The 19,607-nt window shown below is 44.1% G+C and overlaps 1 protein-coding gene and 1 long non-coding RNA gene across 5 annotated transcripts in view; one reads left to right on the top strand and one right to left on the bottom strand.

Moving 5' to 3' along the window:
- The window catches only part of LOC140914952 (uncharacterized), a 35,875-nt gene extending 25,029 nt beyond the window's left edge, over positions 1-10,846 (bottom strand). Inside the window, exon 1 of the long non-coding RNA XR_012160050.1 lies at positions 10,696-10,846. This is a non-coding gene — a long non-coding RNA (uncharacterized lncRNA). The remainder of the gene's footprint in view (positions 1-10,695) is intronic.
- Positions 1-19,607, top strand: part of ADAM12 (ADAM metallopeptidase domain 12) — a 353,132-nt gene that overhangs the window by 1,130 nt on the left and 332,395 nt on the right. For 3 of the 4 annotated variants that reach the window (XM_073354062.1, XM_073354060.1, XM_073354063.1), the window contains exon 2: positions 10,302-10,430. In XM_073354062.1, the coding sequence (XP_073210163.1) occupies positions 10,313-10,430 (118 nt within the window). In that variant the 5' untranslated portion in view covers positions 10,302-10,312. Of the gene's footprint in view, positions 1-10,188; positions 10,431-19,607 lie in introns of those variants that run through there. The other variant, XM_073354061.1, reaches the window with a different exon arrangement.

Consider the following 19,607-nt stretch of genomic DNA (forward strand, 5'->3'; position numbering starts at 1 on the left):
CACCCTCTCCCATGAGTGCTCCTAGCAAGAGGTACTACTAAACTGGGGCTTTTTACAGGGCTGGGAGGGAGGGGAGAGTCAAATCCCCACTGGGCTTTTCAGTCTTCTCAAGGAAGAATTCTCAGCAGGGAAGTGATTAGGTGCAGCTGAAACTAGTTAGGCTCAGAATTGTATTAAGAGACTGGGTTGCTGTAATAGAGAAGAGAAAGGAGTTGTTGTTTAGGGGCTGTGGCAGGGAATTTTAGAGGTAAAAGTGCTGGCTTGTTTATGTCTGTGTTTTTTTTTTTATGAGTGAGGGTTTATGCGACAAGAAAAGGATGTGGTTGGAGATTTTGTGAGGTTTGGATTTGTGTTTTAATTATATGAAAAACTCATGGTGTCTCTTTGTTTTGGTTTTAAATAGCTTTGAAGTCCTAGTGAGGTGGGTTTATTTGTTTGCTTATGTTAGAATATAGTTTCCTGCAAACTCTCTCTTCAGCTTCTCAGACTCTGGTTCTGTTCCATTCAGCTATAACAATTCTAACATATCCTCCCTGTTAGGTAACATACAGAGCTTTATCAGAACTGCTTTAAGAAATTTAGCTTATTGTGTTGCTTCATAGCTAAAGGTGAGTTAGCCTAGAGAAAAGGCAAGAAGTATCAAGCTCAACAACTTTTTTGGGGGGTGGGGGATGGGAATGAGGTATTATAAGAGCTATACCTCATGTCCTGGCTGTTCTGATTTGAAATTATGCTTGGTAGCAACTTATAAGTGCTGTTTAATGAAAGGTGTTTATTCTTTCAGAGTAAGCCTTAGCTTTGAGACAGGCTGCTGCCAAAAGATTAAAATTGCTGCATCTCATTTTGTTATAAATGCATAAATAACTTCAGGATGGCTCTGTTTTATTTATATGTGAAAATAATTTTACAGTGCTTTATGATTTTAATAAGAAACTATGGCCTGGCACATTTCCCCTCTGAAGCTGAGAATGCTGTTGTCTCCTAAAAAAAAAACCCCACAATAATAATCGGGTGGTTTTTTTTAAATACTTAACAGTCCAGTCACTCTAATGTGGAGGACATACAATGTCTAGTAGTGAATGTGAATTTGGCACAATAAATTCATTAGAGACTTGAAGAAAATATTAATCATATAGGATCTCTTGGGAGTAGCAAGGCTTTTTACAATAACGACAAACACATGCGTAATTCATAGATCATAAGGCAAGAAGAGATCATTGAGTCTGGATTTGAATTTTTTTTTGTTGTAAGATAGCGACCTTCATGTCTGTGATTGCGTGACCAGAGGCCCAACTTGGTGATCACTTTAGATAAGCTATTACCAGCAGGAGAGTGAGTTTGTGTGTGTATGGGGGTGGGGGTGTGTGAGAAAACCTGGATTTGTGCTGGAAATGGCCCAACTTGATGATTACTTTAGATAAGCTATTTCCAGCAGGACAGTGGGGTGGGAGGAGGTATTGTTTCATGGTCTCTGTGTGTATATAATGTCTTCTGCAGTTTCCACGGTATGCATCCCATGAAGTGAGCTGTAGCTCATGAAAGCTCATGCTCAAATAAATTGGTTAGTCTCTAAGGTGCCACAAGTACTCCTTTTCTTTTTACCACTGTACTTACATTCTACACATTGCAAAACAATCTGACGGATCCCTGATTTCATAGGGAGCCAATGAAGAGAGGGAGACATGATCTCTCATTGGCTTGAGTTCTGAATTGAGTCAAGCTTTATATAAAGGACAAGCATTTCATTCCAAAATACAGAGAATCTTAATCGTCAATCCTTTAGGCCATGAATACACAGATGCCTGCGGAAACAGTCAAAATGTGAGAAGCACGGATGTGGACTTCTTGCCAAACACAGATGGGCAGCGGTATTTTTTTGTCCCTTGGGCTGTTACGGGTATTTAGAAGAAGTTGAGGATCTAGGAGAACAAAGTCTATGTTTGATCCTTAATGATCTGAGAGCATCCTCAGTGGAAGACAATGTTATAACCTTGGGCTAGTCACTTCTCTCCCTGTGTGTCCTTTTTCCCCATCTGTAAACTAGGGATGATGATACTGACTACCTTTTGTGAAGTGGTTTGAAATCTATGAATGAAAAATGCTACACAAGAGTTGGGTATTATTATGGAGGTGCCATCTCTCCACCAGAAACCTTTTGTCTTTCTGGAATTCAGGTTCAGCCAGCCGCCCTTATTCCAGTTGCTGATCTCAGCCAGACACGTAGAACCATTTCCCAGGTGTTCATTTCCATCTGATGTGAAGGGGATGTAGGGCTGGGTACCACCTATATATTGCTATCAATGTTTCACAATCCACCTTAGTGGCTTTGCACAGATGTTGAGCGGAATGCAGGAGAGGATGATGAATTCCTGTAGGACCCCACAGGTGGGCATTCTGGAGGCCGAGGAGTTAGTGTCATCAAGACTCTTTGGGTGTAGCCTTAGAGGAATGATTGACATGATCTCAAGCACAATTGTGCTAACTCTTGCCGTATATCTGTGATGAGATGCACAGATTGCACAGGCGACTATATCCAATTCCATGGAGAGGTCGACCAACATGACTCAACGTATAATATTGCTTAGCTCTGACACAATGCTTTTCATCAGCAGATTGCAAAGCACTCTACAAAGGAAGCAAATATCCTAATTTCATAGTCCTTCTCCATTGCCTACTGGAGAAACTTCAGAAATGGTGTGGTTTGCAATAGATAAGAAGGCTGTTATTTAGCAGCTGCAATGGTGGAGGAGAGATCTATGATGAGAGTGTCAGCTTGCAAGAAACTTTTTTTTTCTTTTTCTTTTTTTCTAATTCTGAATCCTGTCTGCGTCAGTTTTTCTTCCTTGTGACCCTGGAAAAGTCATTTTAATCCCTCTTTTTCTCACTCTCCTCATCTGTCAAATGGGCATAATACTTGTCTACTGCACAGATGTTGTAAGGCTTGATCTAGTCATATTATAGTGCCTTCCATCTAAGGATATCACAGCACTTAATGAGTATAACCTATTCCTTGTGCACTGCTTTCTTTAGGCCATGCTTGTCTTTGGGTGACTTCTGCCACACTTTGCATCTTTCTGCTGCCTACTCTCAAATCTACCTTTTCTGCTTCTGAACATACAAACATGTTGCATTTATTATAAAATAATACATGCAAACTTTTGGATAACCAAGCATTTCAATTAGCTTGGATTCTGGTAATCAACGTGGACCTATACTGATACGTGAATAAAATTTCAGACCAAGTGTCCCCTGGACATGCTTGTCTGGTACAGACAGGTTGTCTGCAGCTGTGAATGACAGCATGTGCTGTTCTTGTGGCTTGAATGTAATACTCCCTGTTGTTACAAGCATCTCTTAACCTCTCAGGTTCCTACTGTTACAGCTGATGTGCTGCTTATTTTTTCATTGTGCCTTATTTTCAACCACTGGTATATTAATCAGTCATAGTGACAGTGCACACCTTCCTTGGGCAAAGTTTTCACTCAGTCACCCTAAGTTCTCTTTCAGTAAAGAGATCAGGCCCAGGCCAAGGAACAGGGACTAATTCCACAAACAAATCCTCTTTCACAGGTTTAACACTGCACTCAGAAATATTTTAGCAGCTGTGTTTATTTAAAAACAAATTTATCTGAAAGCAGAGGACACTAAAGCTCTGTCAATTTTCATTTGATACAGTAATAGGCAGTTCTATGCAATACAGTAAGAGGTGGTTGGGAAGCTGGAGAACAAAGCACACTTTCCTGGCCCCAATGCATTAATGGAAATAAATTATGATACTAAGCACTTATATCGGATTTAGCCTTTTTGAAGTGCTGTACAGATGTTAACTAATGAACTCTCTCAAAATTCTGTGAGGAAGAATTCGTCTCCAATTTACAGATTGTGAAGATTGGGCAAGTCCCCTCACTTCTTCACCTCAATCATATAAGATTAGGGTTGGAAGAGATCTCAGGAGGTCATCTAGTCCAACCCCCTGCTCAAAACAGGATCAACACCAACTAAATCATCCCAGCCTGGGCTTTGTCAAGCTGGGCCTTAAAAACTTCTAAGGATGGAGATTCCACCACCTCCTTAGGTAACACATTCCAGTGCTTTACCACCCTCCTAGTGAAATAGTGTTTCCTAATATCCAATCTAGCCCTCCCACGCTGAACCTGAGACCATTGCTCCTTGTTCTGTCATCTGTCACCATTGAGAACAGCCGAGCTCCATCCTCTTTGGAACTCCCCTTCAGGTAGTTGAAAGCTGCTATCAAATCCCCCACCCCACTCTTCTTTTCTGCAAACTAAACAAGCCCAGTTCCCTCCGCCTTGCCTTGTAAGGCATGTGCCCCAGCCGCCGATCATTTTCGTTGCCCTCTGCTGGACTGTCTCCAATTTGCCCACATAATTTCTGTAGTGGAGGGCCCAAAACTGGATGCAGTACTCCAGATATGGCATCACCAGTGCCGAATAGAGGGGACTAATCACTTCCCTTGATCTGCTGGCAATACTTCTACTACTGCAGCCCAGTGTGCTGTTCGCCTTCTTGGCAACAAGGGCGCCCTACTGACTTATATCCAGTTTCTGGTCCACTGTAATCCCCAGGTCCTTTTCTACAGAATTGCTGCTTAGCCAGTCGGTCCCCAGCCTGTAGCGTTGCATGGGATTCTTCTGTCCTAAGTGCAGGACTCTGCACTTGTCCTTGTTGAACCTCATCAGATTTCTTTTGGCCCAATCCTCCAATTTGTCTAGGTCACTCTGGACCCTATCCCTACCCTCCAGTGTATCTACCTCTCCCCCCAGCTTAGTGTCATCTGTGAACTTGCTGAAGGTGCAATCCATCCTGTCATCCAGATCATTAATAAAGATGTTGAACAAAACTGACCCCTGGGGCACTCCGCTTGATACCGGCTGCCAACTAGACATTGAGCCATTGAGCACTACCCATTGAACCTGACAATCTAGCTAGCTTTCTATCCACCTTATAGTCCATTCATCCAATCCATTTTTTTTTTTAACTTGCTGGCAAGTATACTGTGGGAGACCATATCAAAAGCCTTGCTAAAGTCAAGATATATCCTATCCACTGCTTTTCCCATATCCACAGAGCCAGTTATTTCATCATAGAAGGCAGTCAGGTTGGTCAGGCATGACTTGCCCTTGATGAATCCATGTTGACTGTTCCTGATCACCTTCCTCTCCTCCAAGTGCTTCAAAATGGTTTCCTTGAGGACCTGCTCCATGATTTTTCCAAAACAGAGCCAAGATTACCTCTCAGAAGCATTTGACTCTTAAGCCTTCACTGTTTTTGTTTTTTCTAGCTCACAGTGCCTCTCAGGTGGGTCAAAATGTCACACCAGTCTAGAAGATTCCATCCAAGCATGTCCATATTATACCAGTGAGACAGGGCAGCTATCTGAGGCTTGACACCAAATGAGGCTGAATTGTCAATTCAGTTGTGAGTTAGTGATTGTGTTAATGCAGATTACTGTCATGTTACCACACGCCATGGAGACCAGCTACCTACCTTTTGTCTCCTCTTCTTCCCTCCCCCATCTCACAGCACAAGAGAAGTAGTGGCCCAACTGTCAGGAGGAGAAAACCAAGGGGCTGCACGAGCAGCAGTTGCCTGAAGAGCTGCTACTGTCACAGGATGTCATGTGCCCCAGATAGAAGGGGTGTGGGTCCCAAACATAAGTAGTATTGGAAGCAAGGGGGGCAAAAATGGGTGGGGGGGAAGGGTGAGAGAGTAAAATCGGGGTGAAAGAATAAAACATGACTGATAAAGGACCACAAACAAGAAAAAACACTGATACCTTTAAGTGGATAAGATTTTTAAAAATTAAAAAAATGACTAGCCAGGCATTTGCTTATATGGAAAAATCTGGAGGACCAGGGCCTACCTTTGAAATATCCAGGGCGCCTAGCAACAGCAGTTTGATTTGCTGCAGGAGCAACTCACTCTTTCATTCATCTAAGGTAGATAAGTTAAGTTTCATAAAATTTATTGCAAGACGGTTTTTTAGTATGAGTCCTTAGGAAATCAAGGGTTGTTTTGTTTTACGTGGTCAGTAATGAGTTAGTTTTTAATGAATGAGAGTTTTGTTTTAGATCTTTGGCCAGAATTGTATATCCCGCATTTTTGAGAGTTTGCCGCTGTCCTCTACCCTGAGATGATTAACAAAGCACTCTGGATTCGTTGGTGATAAAAACTCTGTTAATAGATTCACTTTAAACCCCATGAAAATAACTTGAATTATATAGTCCAAGTAGTAGGACAGGAATGATAGTATTCTCGGTTCCCTCACTTGTGTGCTTTGGGTGGGGGGGCAAATCCACAGGTCTCTTCCCCCTCCCCCCCCCCGGCAGACTTGGTGAATTAACAAAAAATAGGGCAACTGGTGAATACTTAATTAATACAAATCACAACATTGAAATGCATTGCCAGTAGTCTATATGAGCATAAAGAGGAGCTGTCTAAAAGCATTCGTTGCTTTTTAATTTTTTACCCTATGTTTTAAGAAAATAGACCTTCAAAGGCCAGAAAAGCGACAGCCTCTCCTGACTTAGTTGGGTATTATCAAGGGGCATTACTGAAGAATCTTCTGGCTCTTTGGACGCAAATGGGTGATTGTTTTTAACCTTCATGTTGAAGGTATTGGGATACATACAATAAATCACCCCTTAAAAAAAGTCAGTGGCATCACTGACTAGATTTTAAAATTAAAAAGTTGAAATTATGTGGGTCAATAAAAATGAGCACTGGCAACCTTACACCTTGACACTTAACTGTTCCAAAAAACAGATCTGTGGGATCAGGAATAATCCTAGCATAAACCAATTTAAAGTTATACTGGAAAATCATAACACCTGTCTGAGAATTATAGTTGTATGTAGGCAGGGTAGAGAATGAGTTATTTCCAATCAGAAGTTTTCTCTGTTTTTAGGATACATTTTCTCCCAATTACTACTTCATTTAAACAACCCTGCATGAATCATTCTACATTAGAGATGACCTACATTTTGGATAGCAGCTTCCAGACAAAATCTGGCTATTTTGGAGTGTGATCATTTGCAAATTCAAAAAATTGTTTTGCTCTTATTGGGATTAACTCATTCAGTGTGCTTTGTGCTGTACAGTACACAAAAATGAGAGACCCTGCCCAAAGGGCTTTATCTAGCTGTATAACTTGGAATAAGGTATCCATTAAAGACATACAGTTTAGATTCATCTAAAACTTGTCCATTTCTTCCTTTTGTGCAGGTGAAATCTGGATAAAATGAAACCATATTACCATTTGCGGATGATACTAAACTAAACTGGGAGGAGTGGTAGATACGCTGGAGGGGAGGGATAGGATACAGAAGGACCTAGACCAATTGGAAGATTGGGCCAAAAGGAATCTGATGAGGTTCAATAAGGATAAGTGCAGGGTCCTGCACTTAGGACGGAAGAACCCAATGCACAGCTACAGACTAGGGACCGAATGGCTAGGCAGCAGTTCTGCAGAAAAGGACCTAGGGGTGACAGTGGACGAGAAGCTGGATATGAGTCAGCAGTGTGCCCTTGTTGCCAAGAAGGCCAATGGCATTTTGGGATGTATAAGTAGGGGCATAGCGAGCAGATCGAGGGACGTGATCGTTCCCCTCTATTCGACATTGGTGAGGCCTCATCTGGAGTACTGTGTCCAGTTTTGGGCCCCACACTTCAAGAAGGATGTGGATAAATTGGAGAGAGTCCAGCGAAGGGCAACAAAAATGATTAGGGGACTGGAACACATGAGTTATGAGGAGAGGCTGAGGGAGCTGGGATTGTTTAGCCTGCAGAAGAGAAGAATGAGGGGGGATTTGATAGCTGCTTTCAACTACCTGAAAGGGGGTTCCAAAGAGGATGGCTCTAGACTGTTCTCAATGGTAGCAGATGACAGAACGAGGAGTAATGGTCTCAAGTTGCAGTGGGGGAGGTTTAGATTGGATATTAGGAAAAACTTTTTCACTAAGAGGGTGGTGAAACACTGGAATGCGTTACCTAGGGAGGTGGTAGAATCTCCTTCCTTAGAGGTTTTTAAGGTCAGGCTTGACAAAGCCCTGGCTGGGATGATTTAACTGGGAATTGGTCCTGCTTTGAGCAGGGGGTTGGACTAGATGACCTTCTGGGGTCCCTTCCAACCCTGATATTCTATGATTCTATGATTCTATGATTTGGTGAAATTTTATCAGAAACATATCCTTGCTCACCTCTCAGACGCTCTCCTTGTCTGTGTGTCCTCCACAGAGCTCAGTTCATAGAATTTTTTAGTGGGGGTGAGAAATGCAAATCAAAACTCTGAGAAATGAGAGAAACAGAGTTCTGAGAATGTTTTGACACCTTTTGGTGGAGGTGGGGGAATATCTTAAGTCTGAGGAGAGGCAGGAGGCGAAAAGGATTTGTCCTATCCCATTCCAAGTCAGACTGTATAAATCTTTCAAACCCATATGTGATCTGAAGATACCCTTCATGGTAGGGTGACCAGATGTCCTGTTTTTAAAGGGACAGTCCCATTTTGGGGGACTTTTTATTATATAGGTGCCTACTGCCCCCCACCCCCGTTCTGTTTTTTTCACAGTTGCTATCTGGTCCCCCTACTTCATGATGTAACTACTGTCTTTAAACCCTCAAGAAGAGTGGCTCTCAACCAGGAGTGCAGAGTCCCCTGGGGGGTGGGGAGGCTGTGAGCAGGGTTCAGGGGGTCTGCAAAGCATGGCCAACATTAGACTCACTAGGGCCCAGGGCAGAAAGCTAAAGCTGCACCACTTAGGGCTGAAGCCTGAGCAACTTAGCTTTGCAGTGCTCCCCAGCCAATTGGCCGGCTTGCTATCTCCTAACGCAGGCCCTGGCTTTTATATGTACAAAAGCAGTTGTTATACCACAGGGGGCCATGGACTTTTTATAGCATGTCGGGGGGGGAGGGGCAGGGAGGGCCTCAAAAGCAAAAGGTTGGGAACCCCTGCACTAGAACAGTCACTATTTACAAATTCAAATTTGCACAGCTCTGTGTGGTTTGTGAGTGTGGTTTTGTCTTTGTTTTTTGTTGGCAAAGGCCCAAGCTTAGGCCCTGATCCTGAAAATTGTTCCATGGAAGAAGAATCGTGAGTGGAAAAAGTTGCAGAATTAGGGCCTGACACATACGAGTTACTTTATGCCTATGAGTATTCCCCCTGATTTCAATAGAAGTGTGTGTGTAAAATGCAGGCAGCTTTGTGTTTCCAGGATCGGGGCCTTTCTTTCTCCCTTCCCTGGGAGAAGCCCTAAGATGCATCCATTGCTGCATTTATATGTATTTCAGTGGCAGGCCAGGGGTTTGATGGGCATAATGTACTGTGTGGGGTTTTTTTTGTTTCCCAGACAACTGTTGACAATGTGAATGAGGAAGATATCTTTTTTAAAAAAAAACAAAACCAATTTTGTTCGTTAATCTTTTAAACACTGTAAAGTAATAGCCCTGAGCATCAGAAATAACCTGCAATATTATGAAACCAATAAAGAATTTCTCTACTCTTATTACACATTCAAGTTCTTTTTCAGAATAAGCCACCACCACCCTGTGTGTAACAGAAATCACTAGCACACACACTATACAACCCTCCATGAGCAAGGAGAAGCTTCATCCAGATCACTTATCACTAGAGGGGGAGACTTCTAACACATAGACCAATCACACCAGCAAAAGAGGGGGATATTTTAAAGCCAACCTTAAAATTAATCCTACAGGAGGGAGTCTCCTTCCAACTGAAGGAGACTTGGCAGGTCTGAGAATGGGGGTGATGTGTCTTTGCAGGAACATACCACCGTGCCTGAGTAAGCTCTCCTCAACAGAGTAACTGTTACCGTGTGCACAGCGGGAGTGGAGGGCTGTAGGACCCCGCGGAGACGCCCTGAGGCGAGGCAGGAGGACAATAATTTGTTCCATTGTAATGAGAACTGTAAATGTTGGCAAGGGGCAGATTTCCCAGGCAGGCCTGCCTTCTTTCACCAACGATCTTTAGTGCCTCCTGCTAGCCAACACGGACAGTCTGCTCATTTATTGCAACGGTCAACAGATAGTTCTTGCCAAAAAAAAAAAAAAAAGCCAAACCCCAAACAACTTTTTTTTTTTTGTTATTTATATATATAAAAGCAAAGCCCAGCTCATCAGCAGTCCATGCAGGAGCAGGAGGGGTTTGGGAGTTAACTGCATGCAGGAAATCTCTCACATCCTGAGTCCCAGCTCGCTCCTCTCTGTAACTGTATATTATGGTGCTATTCTCCAGACCTAGCTGATGAAAGTTTGTCTCTTTCAGTCTGGGCTAAGATGTCAAAGCGTCTTCATGCAGAGCAGCGGCTCTTCCCTCCTCCTCACCCCCCAGCCCAGATATTCATGCTGCTGTTGAGCCTAAGCTGGTTCTTTATAGCATCATCCAGGGCTCAAGGTAAGTTGATTATGCTTTTATATATATACACACACACACACACACTGCCAGGTCACAAGCCAGCATATGGCCAAGTTTGGACCCCTTCACCCGCGCCGACGCGGTTAGAAAGAAGCAGAGTTTCCCTTGGCATTTCCCCACCACCCTGGGGCTTCTGCATATTTGCATCCCCCCCCCAAACAAAACAAAACAAAAAAAGAACAAACAAACTTCCCCTCCTCTCCTGGCTGCTTTGCAAACGTTGCAGCCCTCCTCTTCCAGTTACCGTGCCGTCCCATCTGCTCTGCAAATCCAGTTCAGCCGCACCGCGTCCCCCAGCCTCCCCGGCTCCTCTTTCGCTCTGGTTGCGCCGCTGTGTTTGCGTGTAAGGGGGAGTTAGCTGTCGCCTGGGAGTGAAAGCATTCACGCTGCGTCGGCTGCTCATTGCAGCCCACTGAGCCGGGCTGGAGGATTGCTGCCCGCTTAGCTGCAGGGCCAGCTCTCCAGCCGCAAAGCACCCAAGCTTGCATTGCACTGATGCTTCTCATGCCTCCTCCCGACCCCCCCCCCCCGCGCTCCCCCTCCCCAGCCGGGGCAATGTGACAGGCGATTCTCGTTGCTGATGCAGGGGACGGAGGGACACACGCCATACAAAAGTTGTCTTCACTTTCGAGTTTTGCCTTGACAAAATCTGTCCGCTCATTGCACAAATCAGACCTAGTCTCACCCATTTGGGGTTGAAGGAGCGTGGGAGACCTTTTTCTAAAGTTTCTCTATTTTCTTAGGAATGAAGGATTTTGTAATGTGTTTCAACGAGATACCAATTACACTCGAGATTGCTTTGAAATCTCACATCATTTACATTGTCCTAGCAACTTGAAATGCAGACCTGCATCCGATGAAGTGAGCTGTAGCTCAGGAAAGCTTATGCTCTAATAAATTGGTTAGTCTCTAAGGTGCCACAAGTACTCCTTTTCTTTTTGCGAATACAGACTAACACGGCTGCTGCTCTGAGACCTGCATAAATAGCTCAAGGACTAAAGAGTATTCACACCATAGCCTTTCTTTTGGGTCCTGTTCCAGTATGTAGGGAATCTTCAACTGTTCCCTCCCTCCTGCCCCTTAAACCTGTTGCTTTGGGCTATTCACCTGGTTCCTGTTTATTTTACAATAAACGCTTGCATATCTTTATTGTTCAGTTGAAGATTCCAAAGAACTTTAGGGAAAATTTAGCCTTACAACACCCCAGTGAATTTGGTAAGAACTATTTATGGAAGGGCCAACAATTTACAATGAGTAATATATTAAAAACGCTTTGCTTCTCTGTTTATGAATTTTCTGTACATAAATTGGGGAAAATGGATGTATCATTCAAAATCACTTGTGAATACAGCTATTAATCCTGAGTCTGTAGACTCAGTGGAGGACAGTTCCACATGAATATTTGAAAGTGAATATTTGTACTTTGCTGATTAGTTTCCTGGGTCATGTGGTATTGTTTCTGGTCTCTGAGTGGATAATTTCTGTAAGTAACCACCAACAGTAAGAATTTTGAATTACATGTTGGTGCAGAATTTGAAATCTGAACTGTTAGTCAGATGTGAGTCATAATCCACTTTAGATGAGTATCTGGGCAATTCGGGTTTAACATCTGTTTTTTTCCCCTCATTAGTGAAAGCTTTATTTTCTAGCTAGAATATTCATGCTAAGGGAACACAGAGAATTTATTTAAATATTTGAATAAATATTTGCTTAAAATGTTTAACATTATTGGCTTAGCTCTGTTATGTCAGTTTCACAGATATATTTGGAGTCATCTTGTCAGCAGTTCACTCAGCAAGTTAGTGACAGAGTCAGGAATCAAACACAGAGGTCTGAATCTGTCCCCTGCTTTAACGAGTAGCTGACGCTGTATAATTTATGAGAGAGAGAGAGAGAGTTGTTAAATTGCATAAATATATAGCACAGCAATGAAAGAAGTACCTGTTCCTACAGACCTGATTGCATGTGTCTACTATTCCAATTTGAAATTTAGCTTTTGTTTAGTCCCTAAATTTATGCACAGGAGATTTACGCTGGGATTATTGTTTTGTCTTTGTTAGGAAAATTAACGTTATGGTTACTAACATGGATTAACCCATGTTAACTAACGGGTTAAGAAAACATACCTTTATGAACACACTAGTTAACAAGGGTTAACCCGTGTTAGTTAACATACCATTATCATTTTCCTAGTGAAGACGGAGCCATAGTCCTATCACAAATAGAGCTTCATGATCCACTTGATTTGAGAACATGCATATTCTATGTAATTGTGTCTGAGTGAACTGGGGTCATTATTTTAGTCAGCTGACATCCCCAGATAGTGAGCTAGGAAGACATCAACTGGTCATGGTCAACTAGTAGCATACAAACCCATCAGATGTGAGAACTAATCCTTGTCTTCAGTAGAACTCTGTGTGGGCCCAGGGGACAACGATGCATATGAGCTTGTGGGATCAAAGCATGTCTAGAGCTTCTTCAATGACTTGCAGCTGCAGTGTTGCAGCTGGCCTGAAAACTTGCTATGCGGGGTTCATAATATAATCTGCTTGATTTTTGTATTTTGAAGATGGAAAGATTTATACATCTGAGATATTAAACCATATACAGTGGTTTCTGTGCTTGCATAGTAGTACTTCACATGGACAGTTTGAGAGTTTAAGTGCCTAAATATTTATACAATGAATGTTAATGGCTCTGAGAGTTTAAGATCATGGATAATTATAACTTCTCTTAAGAGGCAACCATCTGTCAAGAGCCACTTATTGGATTTGGCTCTTTCTTTGTGTCTTCCTATTTCCAATCCTAAACCTTCTATGTTAATAACTATTAGTTCTTACAATTCCCAGTCTCCTGCCTTTCTTACAGTTGCCGTTGAACGTGTCCTTCTCTTTTTTCCCCTCTTGCCCCCCCCCCCCATTCTCTTCTCTTCTCTTTTGTCATGTCATCTTCCTTGCTGATACCTTTGGATGAAATTTACCTTTTGTGTTGGTCCTCAGCACAGGAATAGATTTCATCCTTAGTCAACCTGCAAAATTAAACACTGTTACTTTGTCATATTGCTCCCTCTGGAGTTTTTTTGGAGTCAATAGATTGAGCTCTACTTGATTCCCATGTAACTCTCAAAGCTCTTTTTAGTGTCATTTTGAAACTGTTGCTGAGGTTGAGGGAGATGAGCACATGGTTGTACAGAGTCTAAGCTTGTTTGACTGTTGACCAAACTGACTTTCCTACAGATATTTTGGACACCCTGGGTAAAATATGTAACTGCTGTACATAGGCGTGGCTCCGTTGTCTTTGATGGAACTGTGCCAGCTTACACCAGCTAAGGATGTACCTCTTCTGTCCCCGCCCTGAAAATGCTCTGTTCCAGCTGATCTTGTCTGTTTCCCCTGCCTGCAGGGGGAGGTATTCAATTTGTTTGTTTTTGCCAAGTTTCTAATCTCCCTTTTCCCTTGAAGGTTGTTGGAAATGTTGCTACCTAGCTATGAAGAGCAACTTCTAAGTAATGATCTACTGCATACATTTCAGACTACTTGTCATCCTGCTCACTGCACTGAGACTGCCCTGATAGCAGCTCTCTAATGATCTGTGAGTGACTGTAACAAATCAGGGTTATGTTTATCTGTTATTCCTACTGAAACTGTCAGCTGGAGTTGACACACTATTGATCATGAAATTCTGTTTTAAAAAGTCTGAATTCCTGTAATAGTTTATCTGGATCTTCACCAGCCTGGTTCAGATCTCACATTTCCTAATCCTGACAGTTTTATCACTAGTGGCCCTTATGCTTCTAACATTTCTCAAATTGCCAGTGTAAATTGTCCATGGATCCTGCCAGGGTTTCATTTTATTCAGTATTCATATGCTTCCTTTTGGGCAGTATCATTTCTAGTAAAGGGCTTCATTGTAACATGCAAATTGACAACCGTGAGATCTATTTTTCAAGCAGATCGTGTGTCACTTTCAATCTTCTGCTAGTTCAGAGCCCCTAGGGGCAATGGAGCAATGTGCACATGTGTATCTCTGAAAAACCCAGAGCTGCTTGTTGTTGTTGCCAAGCCTTGCATCTGAGTTCTGAGAATCTAATTATTAGAGCCTGTGGCCCTTACAGGCTGAGAGAATTATTTTGTTCTTGGCTCTTCACAGCGAAAGGTGTCATAAACTGGAAAATGCCATTTTTAGGGGTGTGTTCAGTTTAGGTTTGAAATATTCTAATGTTTACGAGGCCACGCTCCGTTTACATGGGCAAACTTTCCTTGGCTCTCTATCTCCTGCAATAACCAATTCTGCTCAGAAGGTATGACTCTCTTGTTGGTATTCATTTTGGAGGGATCTCTTGTTTGCTCTGATCCCCTTTTCCATTTCCATTTTTCTCTCATTCTGTTTTCGCGTTTTTTCCTGAAGGCTACCTCAAATATTGGGTTTTTTTAAGTTTAACATTCAACCATATATAAACACATACATTATACGTTGCGGTGTATCATTCAAATCACATTTAACATCTCTAAAATTCATATGACAAGGAATCTTGATCACAGGAAATCTCTAATATGAAAAGAACTAAGTAAGGTCTGAATTGTGCCTGCTAGGCAGAAACTTTCATTTGGGGCACTAGGTCAAATTTAGTAGTGTTAGATCAATTTAACCCTGCACCTGTCCACGTGATGAAGCCATTTTTGTCGACTTAAAGGGCTCTTAAAATCGATTTGTGTACTCCTCCCTGATGAGGAGATTAGCACTGAAATCGACATCGCCGGGTCGAATTTGGGGTAGTGTAGATGCAATTCGATGGTATTGGCCTCCGGGAGCTATCCCACAGTGCTCCATTGTGACCGCTCTGGACAGCACTTTCAACTCAGATGCACAGGCCAGGTATACAGGAAAAGCACCAGGAACTTTTGAATTTCATTTCCTGTTTGGCCAGTGTGGCGAGCTCATCAGCACAGGAGACCATGTAGTCCCAGAATAGCAAAAGAGCTCCAGCATGGACTGAACGGGAGGTACTGGATCTGATCGCTGTATGGGGAGATGAATCCATTCTATCAGAACTCTGTTCCAAAAGACAAAATGCCAATATATTTGAAAAAATCTCCAAGGGCATGATGGACAGAGGCTATAACAGGGACCCGCAGCAGTGCCACGTGAAAATTAAGGAGCTCAGGCAAGCCGACCAAAGAGGCAAATGCCCGCTCCGGATCAGAGCCCCAGACATGCTGCTTCTATGATGAGCTGCATGTAATTCTAGGGGGTGCCCCTAGCACTACCCCACCCCGTCCATGGACACCTTCAAGAAGGGAGTCTCATGCAACAGGGATGAGGATTTTGGGGACGAGGAAGATGAGGAGGAGGATAGTACATAACAGGCAAGCAGAGAAACTGTTCTCCCCAACAGCCAGGAACTGTTTATCACCCTGGAGCCAATACTCTCCCAAGATGGGCTCCTGGACCATGAAGCAGGAGAAGGCACCTCTGGTGAGTATACCTTTGTAAATATAATACATGGTTTAAAAGCAAGCATGTTTAATGATCGATTTGCCCTGAAGACTTGGGATGCATTCGCGGGCCAGTACAGCTCCTGGAAAAGTCTGTTAATGTGTCTGGGGATGGAGTGGAAATCCTCCAGGGACATTATTAAGGGGACATTCAGAGGTGGCCATTCCTGCTGCGCTGTTTGCCTGTGGCTGAAAAGAAATCATCCCCGCTTTTAGCCACGCGGGGGTGGGGAGGCTGTTCACGCAGAACTGTTTGTGTTTGACTGGCAGGGATCTTCCCTGATACTAGTTACATGGTGGGAGGAGGGGTGAAGCGATCATCCCAGAGAACTGGGTGTGTGTGTGTGTGTGTGGGGGGGTTAGTTGGATTTGTGCAGCACGTTAACCCGAAAACCACAGCCCCTCCTTTTAAATGGCCAACCCAGTGGGCGCTTGGCATGGGAAAGAAGGGTGCTGCTGTTTGAAATCATTCTCACATGTTATGAAGGTTGAAGAAGCCGAAAAACTGTGGCTTACCATGGCTGCCTGCAAGCTGAATTCTGTTGCCCAGCCCTGCGTGCGTGATCTCTCACACCAAACGGGCAGGCCCTCAATATAAGAGGCAAAATGCGACCTTGTACCGAAAGCACATGTGCTGTGTAATGTTAGCAGCTTGGTTCACTGTGAACGAGTCTACCCATTGTTCTCTAAAATGTGTCTTTTTAAATACTACTCTCCCTTTTTTTCCTCCCGCAGCTTCAAATGTTTCAACGCTCCCCCTATCATCTCCATTCCACTGGCTAGCGCAGATATGAAGGCAGAAAAAATGCACTCGCGATGAAATGTTCTCTGAGCTCATGCAGTATGCGTGGAGGCAGAGTCCAGGAAAGCAGAAAATGAACGCGAGGACAGGAGGGGAGAGCGAGGTGAGAGGTTGCGGGAGCAAGAGGAGAAGTGGTGGCAGCATGATGAGAGAAGGCAGGATGCAATGCTGAGGCTACTGGGGGATCAAACTGATCTCCTCGGGCATCTGATGGAGCTACAGGAAAGGCAGTAGGAGCACGGACCGCTGCTGCAGCCTCTGTGTAACTGCCCGTCCTCTTCCCCAAGTTCCATAGCCTCCTCACCCAGATACCCAAGAACACGGTGGGGGGGCTCCGAGCACCCAACCACTCCACCCCAGAAGACTGCCCAAGCAACAGAAGGCTGACATTCAATAGGTTTTGAAGTACACTGTGGCCTTGTCCTTCCCTCCTCCCCTCATCCACCACCCACTTGGTGCTTTCCTCCTCCCCCACCCCTCCCAGGCTACCTTGGCAGTTGTCCCCCTATTTGTGTGATGAATTAATAAAGAATACATGATTTTAAAACAACAATGACTTTATTGCCTCTGCAAGTGGTGATCAAAGGGGGAAGGACGGTTGGCTTACAGGGAAGTAGAGTGAACCAAGGGGGCTGGTTTTCATCAAGGAGAAAGAAACAAAACTGTCACACCATAGCCTGGTCAGTCATGAAACTGGTTTTCAAAGCTTCTCTGATGCACAACGCGTCCTGCTGTGCTCTTCTAATCGCCCTGGTGTCTGGCTGCGCGTAATCAGCAGCCAGGCGATTTGCCTCAACCTCCCACCCTGCCATAAATGTCTTTCCCCTTACTCTCACAGATATTGTGGAGCACACAGCAAGCAGCAGTAACAATGGGAATATTGGTTTCACTGAGGTCTGACCTAGTCAGCAAACAGTGCCAGTGAGCTTTTAAACATCCAAATGCACATTCTACCACCATTCTGCACTTGCTCAGCCTATAGTTGAACTACCCCTTACTACTGTCCAGGTTGCCCGTGTAAGGTGCCATGGGAGCAAGGGGTAGGCTCGGTCCCCTAGGATAACTATAGGCATTTCAACATCCCCAGTGCTTATTTTCTAGTCTGGGAAGTAAGTCCCTTCCTGCAGCTGTTCAAACAGACCAGAGTTCCTGACGATGTGAGTGTCGTGTATCTTTCCCGTCCATCCCACGTTGATGTCGGTGAAACGTCCCTTGTGATCCACCACTGCTTGCAGCACCATTGAGAAGTACCCCTTGCGGTTTATGTACTGGCTGCCAAGGTGGTCCAGTCCCAAGATAGGGATATGCGTTCCGTCTATCGCCCCACCACAGTTAGGGAATCCCATTGCAGCAAAGCCATCTAGTATGACCTGCACATTTCCCAGAGTCACTACCCTTGATAGCAGCAGCTCAGTGATTGCATTCGCTACTTGGATCACAGCAGCCCCCACAGTAGATTTGCTCACTCCAAATTGATTACCGACTGATTGGTAGCTGTCTGGTGTTGCAAGCTGCCAGAGGGCTATTGCCACTCGCTTGTGAACTGTGAGGGCTGCTCTCATCTTGGTATTCTTGCGCTTCAGGGCAGGGGAAGGCAAGTCACAAAGTTGCATGAAAGTGTCCTTACGTATGCAAAAGTTTTGCAGCCACTGGGAATCATCCCAGACTGCAACACTATGCAGTCCCACCAGTCTGTGCTTGTTTCCCGGGCCAAGAATCGGCATTCCATGACATGAGACTGCCCCATTGCCACCAAGATGTCCATATTGCTGGGGCCCATACTTTGATAGAAGTCTATGTCCATGTCCTCATCACTCTCGTCACTATGCTGCTGTCGCCTCCTCACCTGCTTTTACAGGTTCTGATTCTGCACCTACTGCAGAATAATGTGCAAGGTGTTTACAATGCTCATAACTGCTGCGGTGATCTGAGCAGGCTCCATGCTTGCCATGGCATGGCGTCTGCAGGAGAGCAGAGTTTCAGTGGAAGTGGTGGCTGATGATGGATGCCGCGAGAATAGATCTTTATAGAGAATGATGAGAGGACTTGCAAGGTGGATTCATGAGAGCAGAGTTGCAGCGGAAGCGGTGGATGATGACCGTTAGCATCGCACATTTCCCAAGGAAGAACGCATATACCTGGGAGCCCATGACAGACAATATGGAGAAATTCACTATTGAGACAAGAGCAGCAGAGCAGAGTTGCAGCAAAAGCGGTCTGCTGAAAGCAGTATGGCATCCGCACGGAAAAAAGGTGTGAAACGATTGTCTTCCACTGCTTTCCCAGAGGGAGGGGCGACTGACAACATGTACCCAAAACCACCTGCGACAATGTTTTTGCCCAATCAAGCACTGGGAGCTTAACCCAGAATTCCAATGGGTTGTGGAGACTGCGGGAGCTGTGGGATAGCTGCCCACAGTGCACCGCTCCGTAAGTCGATGCTAGCCACGGTGGACTAATGCGCTTAGTGTGGACATACACAATCGACTGTATAAAATCAATTTCTAAAAAATTTCTATAATATTGACCTAATTTTGTAGCGTAGACATACCGTTAGCCTCCAACATTGGAGGTGTTGCATCAAAACTGTAGCCTACTGAAGTCACTGAGAGTGTTGCCATTGACTTCAATGGATTTTGGACTAGGTACATTGTGCCACAAGCGTGCAGGCAGATTACTGTATGTTGAGTAGTACAGCCTTGTAATAAGTTGCAACATGCACTCCTTTCTTTGTGCAGCTAGCTGTAGTGGCCAAAGGAGAGCAAAGATTGTGGTTGTGACAATGTGGGAAAGGTATGCTCCTTTCTCCCCCAGACAGAGACTGGCCACAGTCTGGCCTTAAGTAGAAACTGAGATGTA

Source organism: Lepidochelys kempii, chromosome 7 (assembly GCF_965140265.1).
Source record: "Lepidochelys kempii isolate rLepKem1 chromosome 7, rLepKem1.hap2, whole genome shotgun sequence".
In the NCBI taxonomy this organism is placed as follows: domain Eukaryota; kingdom Metazoa; phylum Chordata; order Testudines; family Cheloniidae; genus Lepidochelys; species Lepidochelys kempii.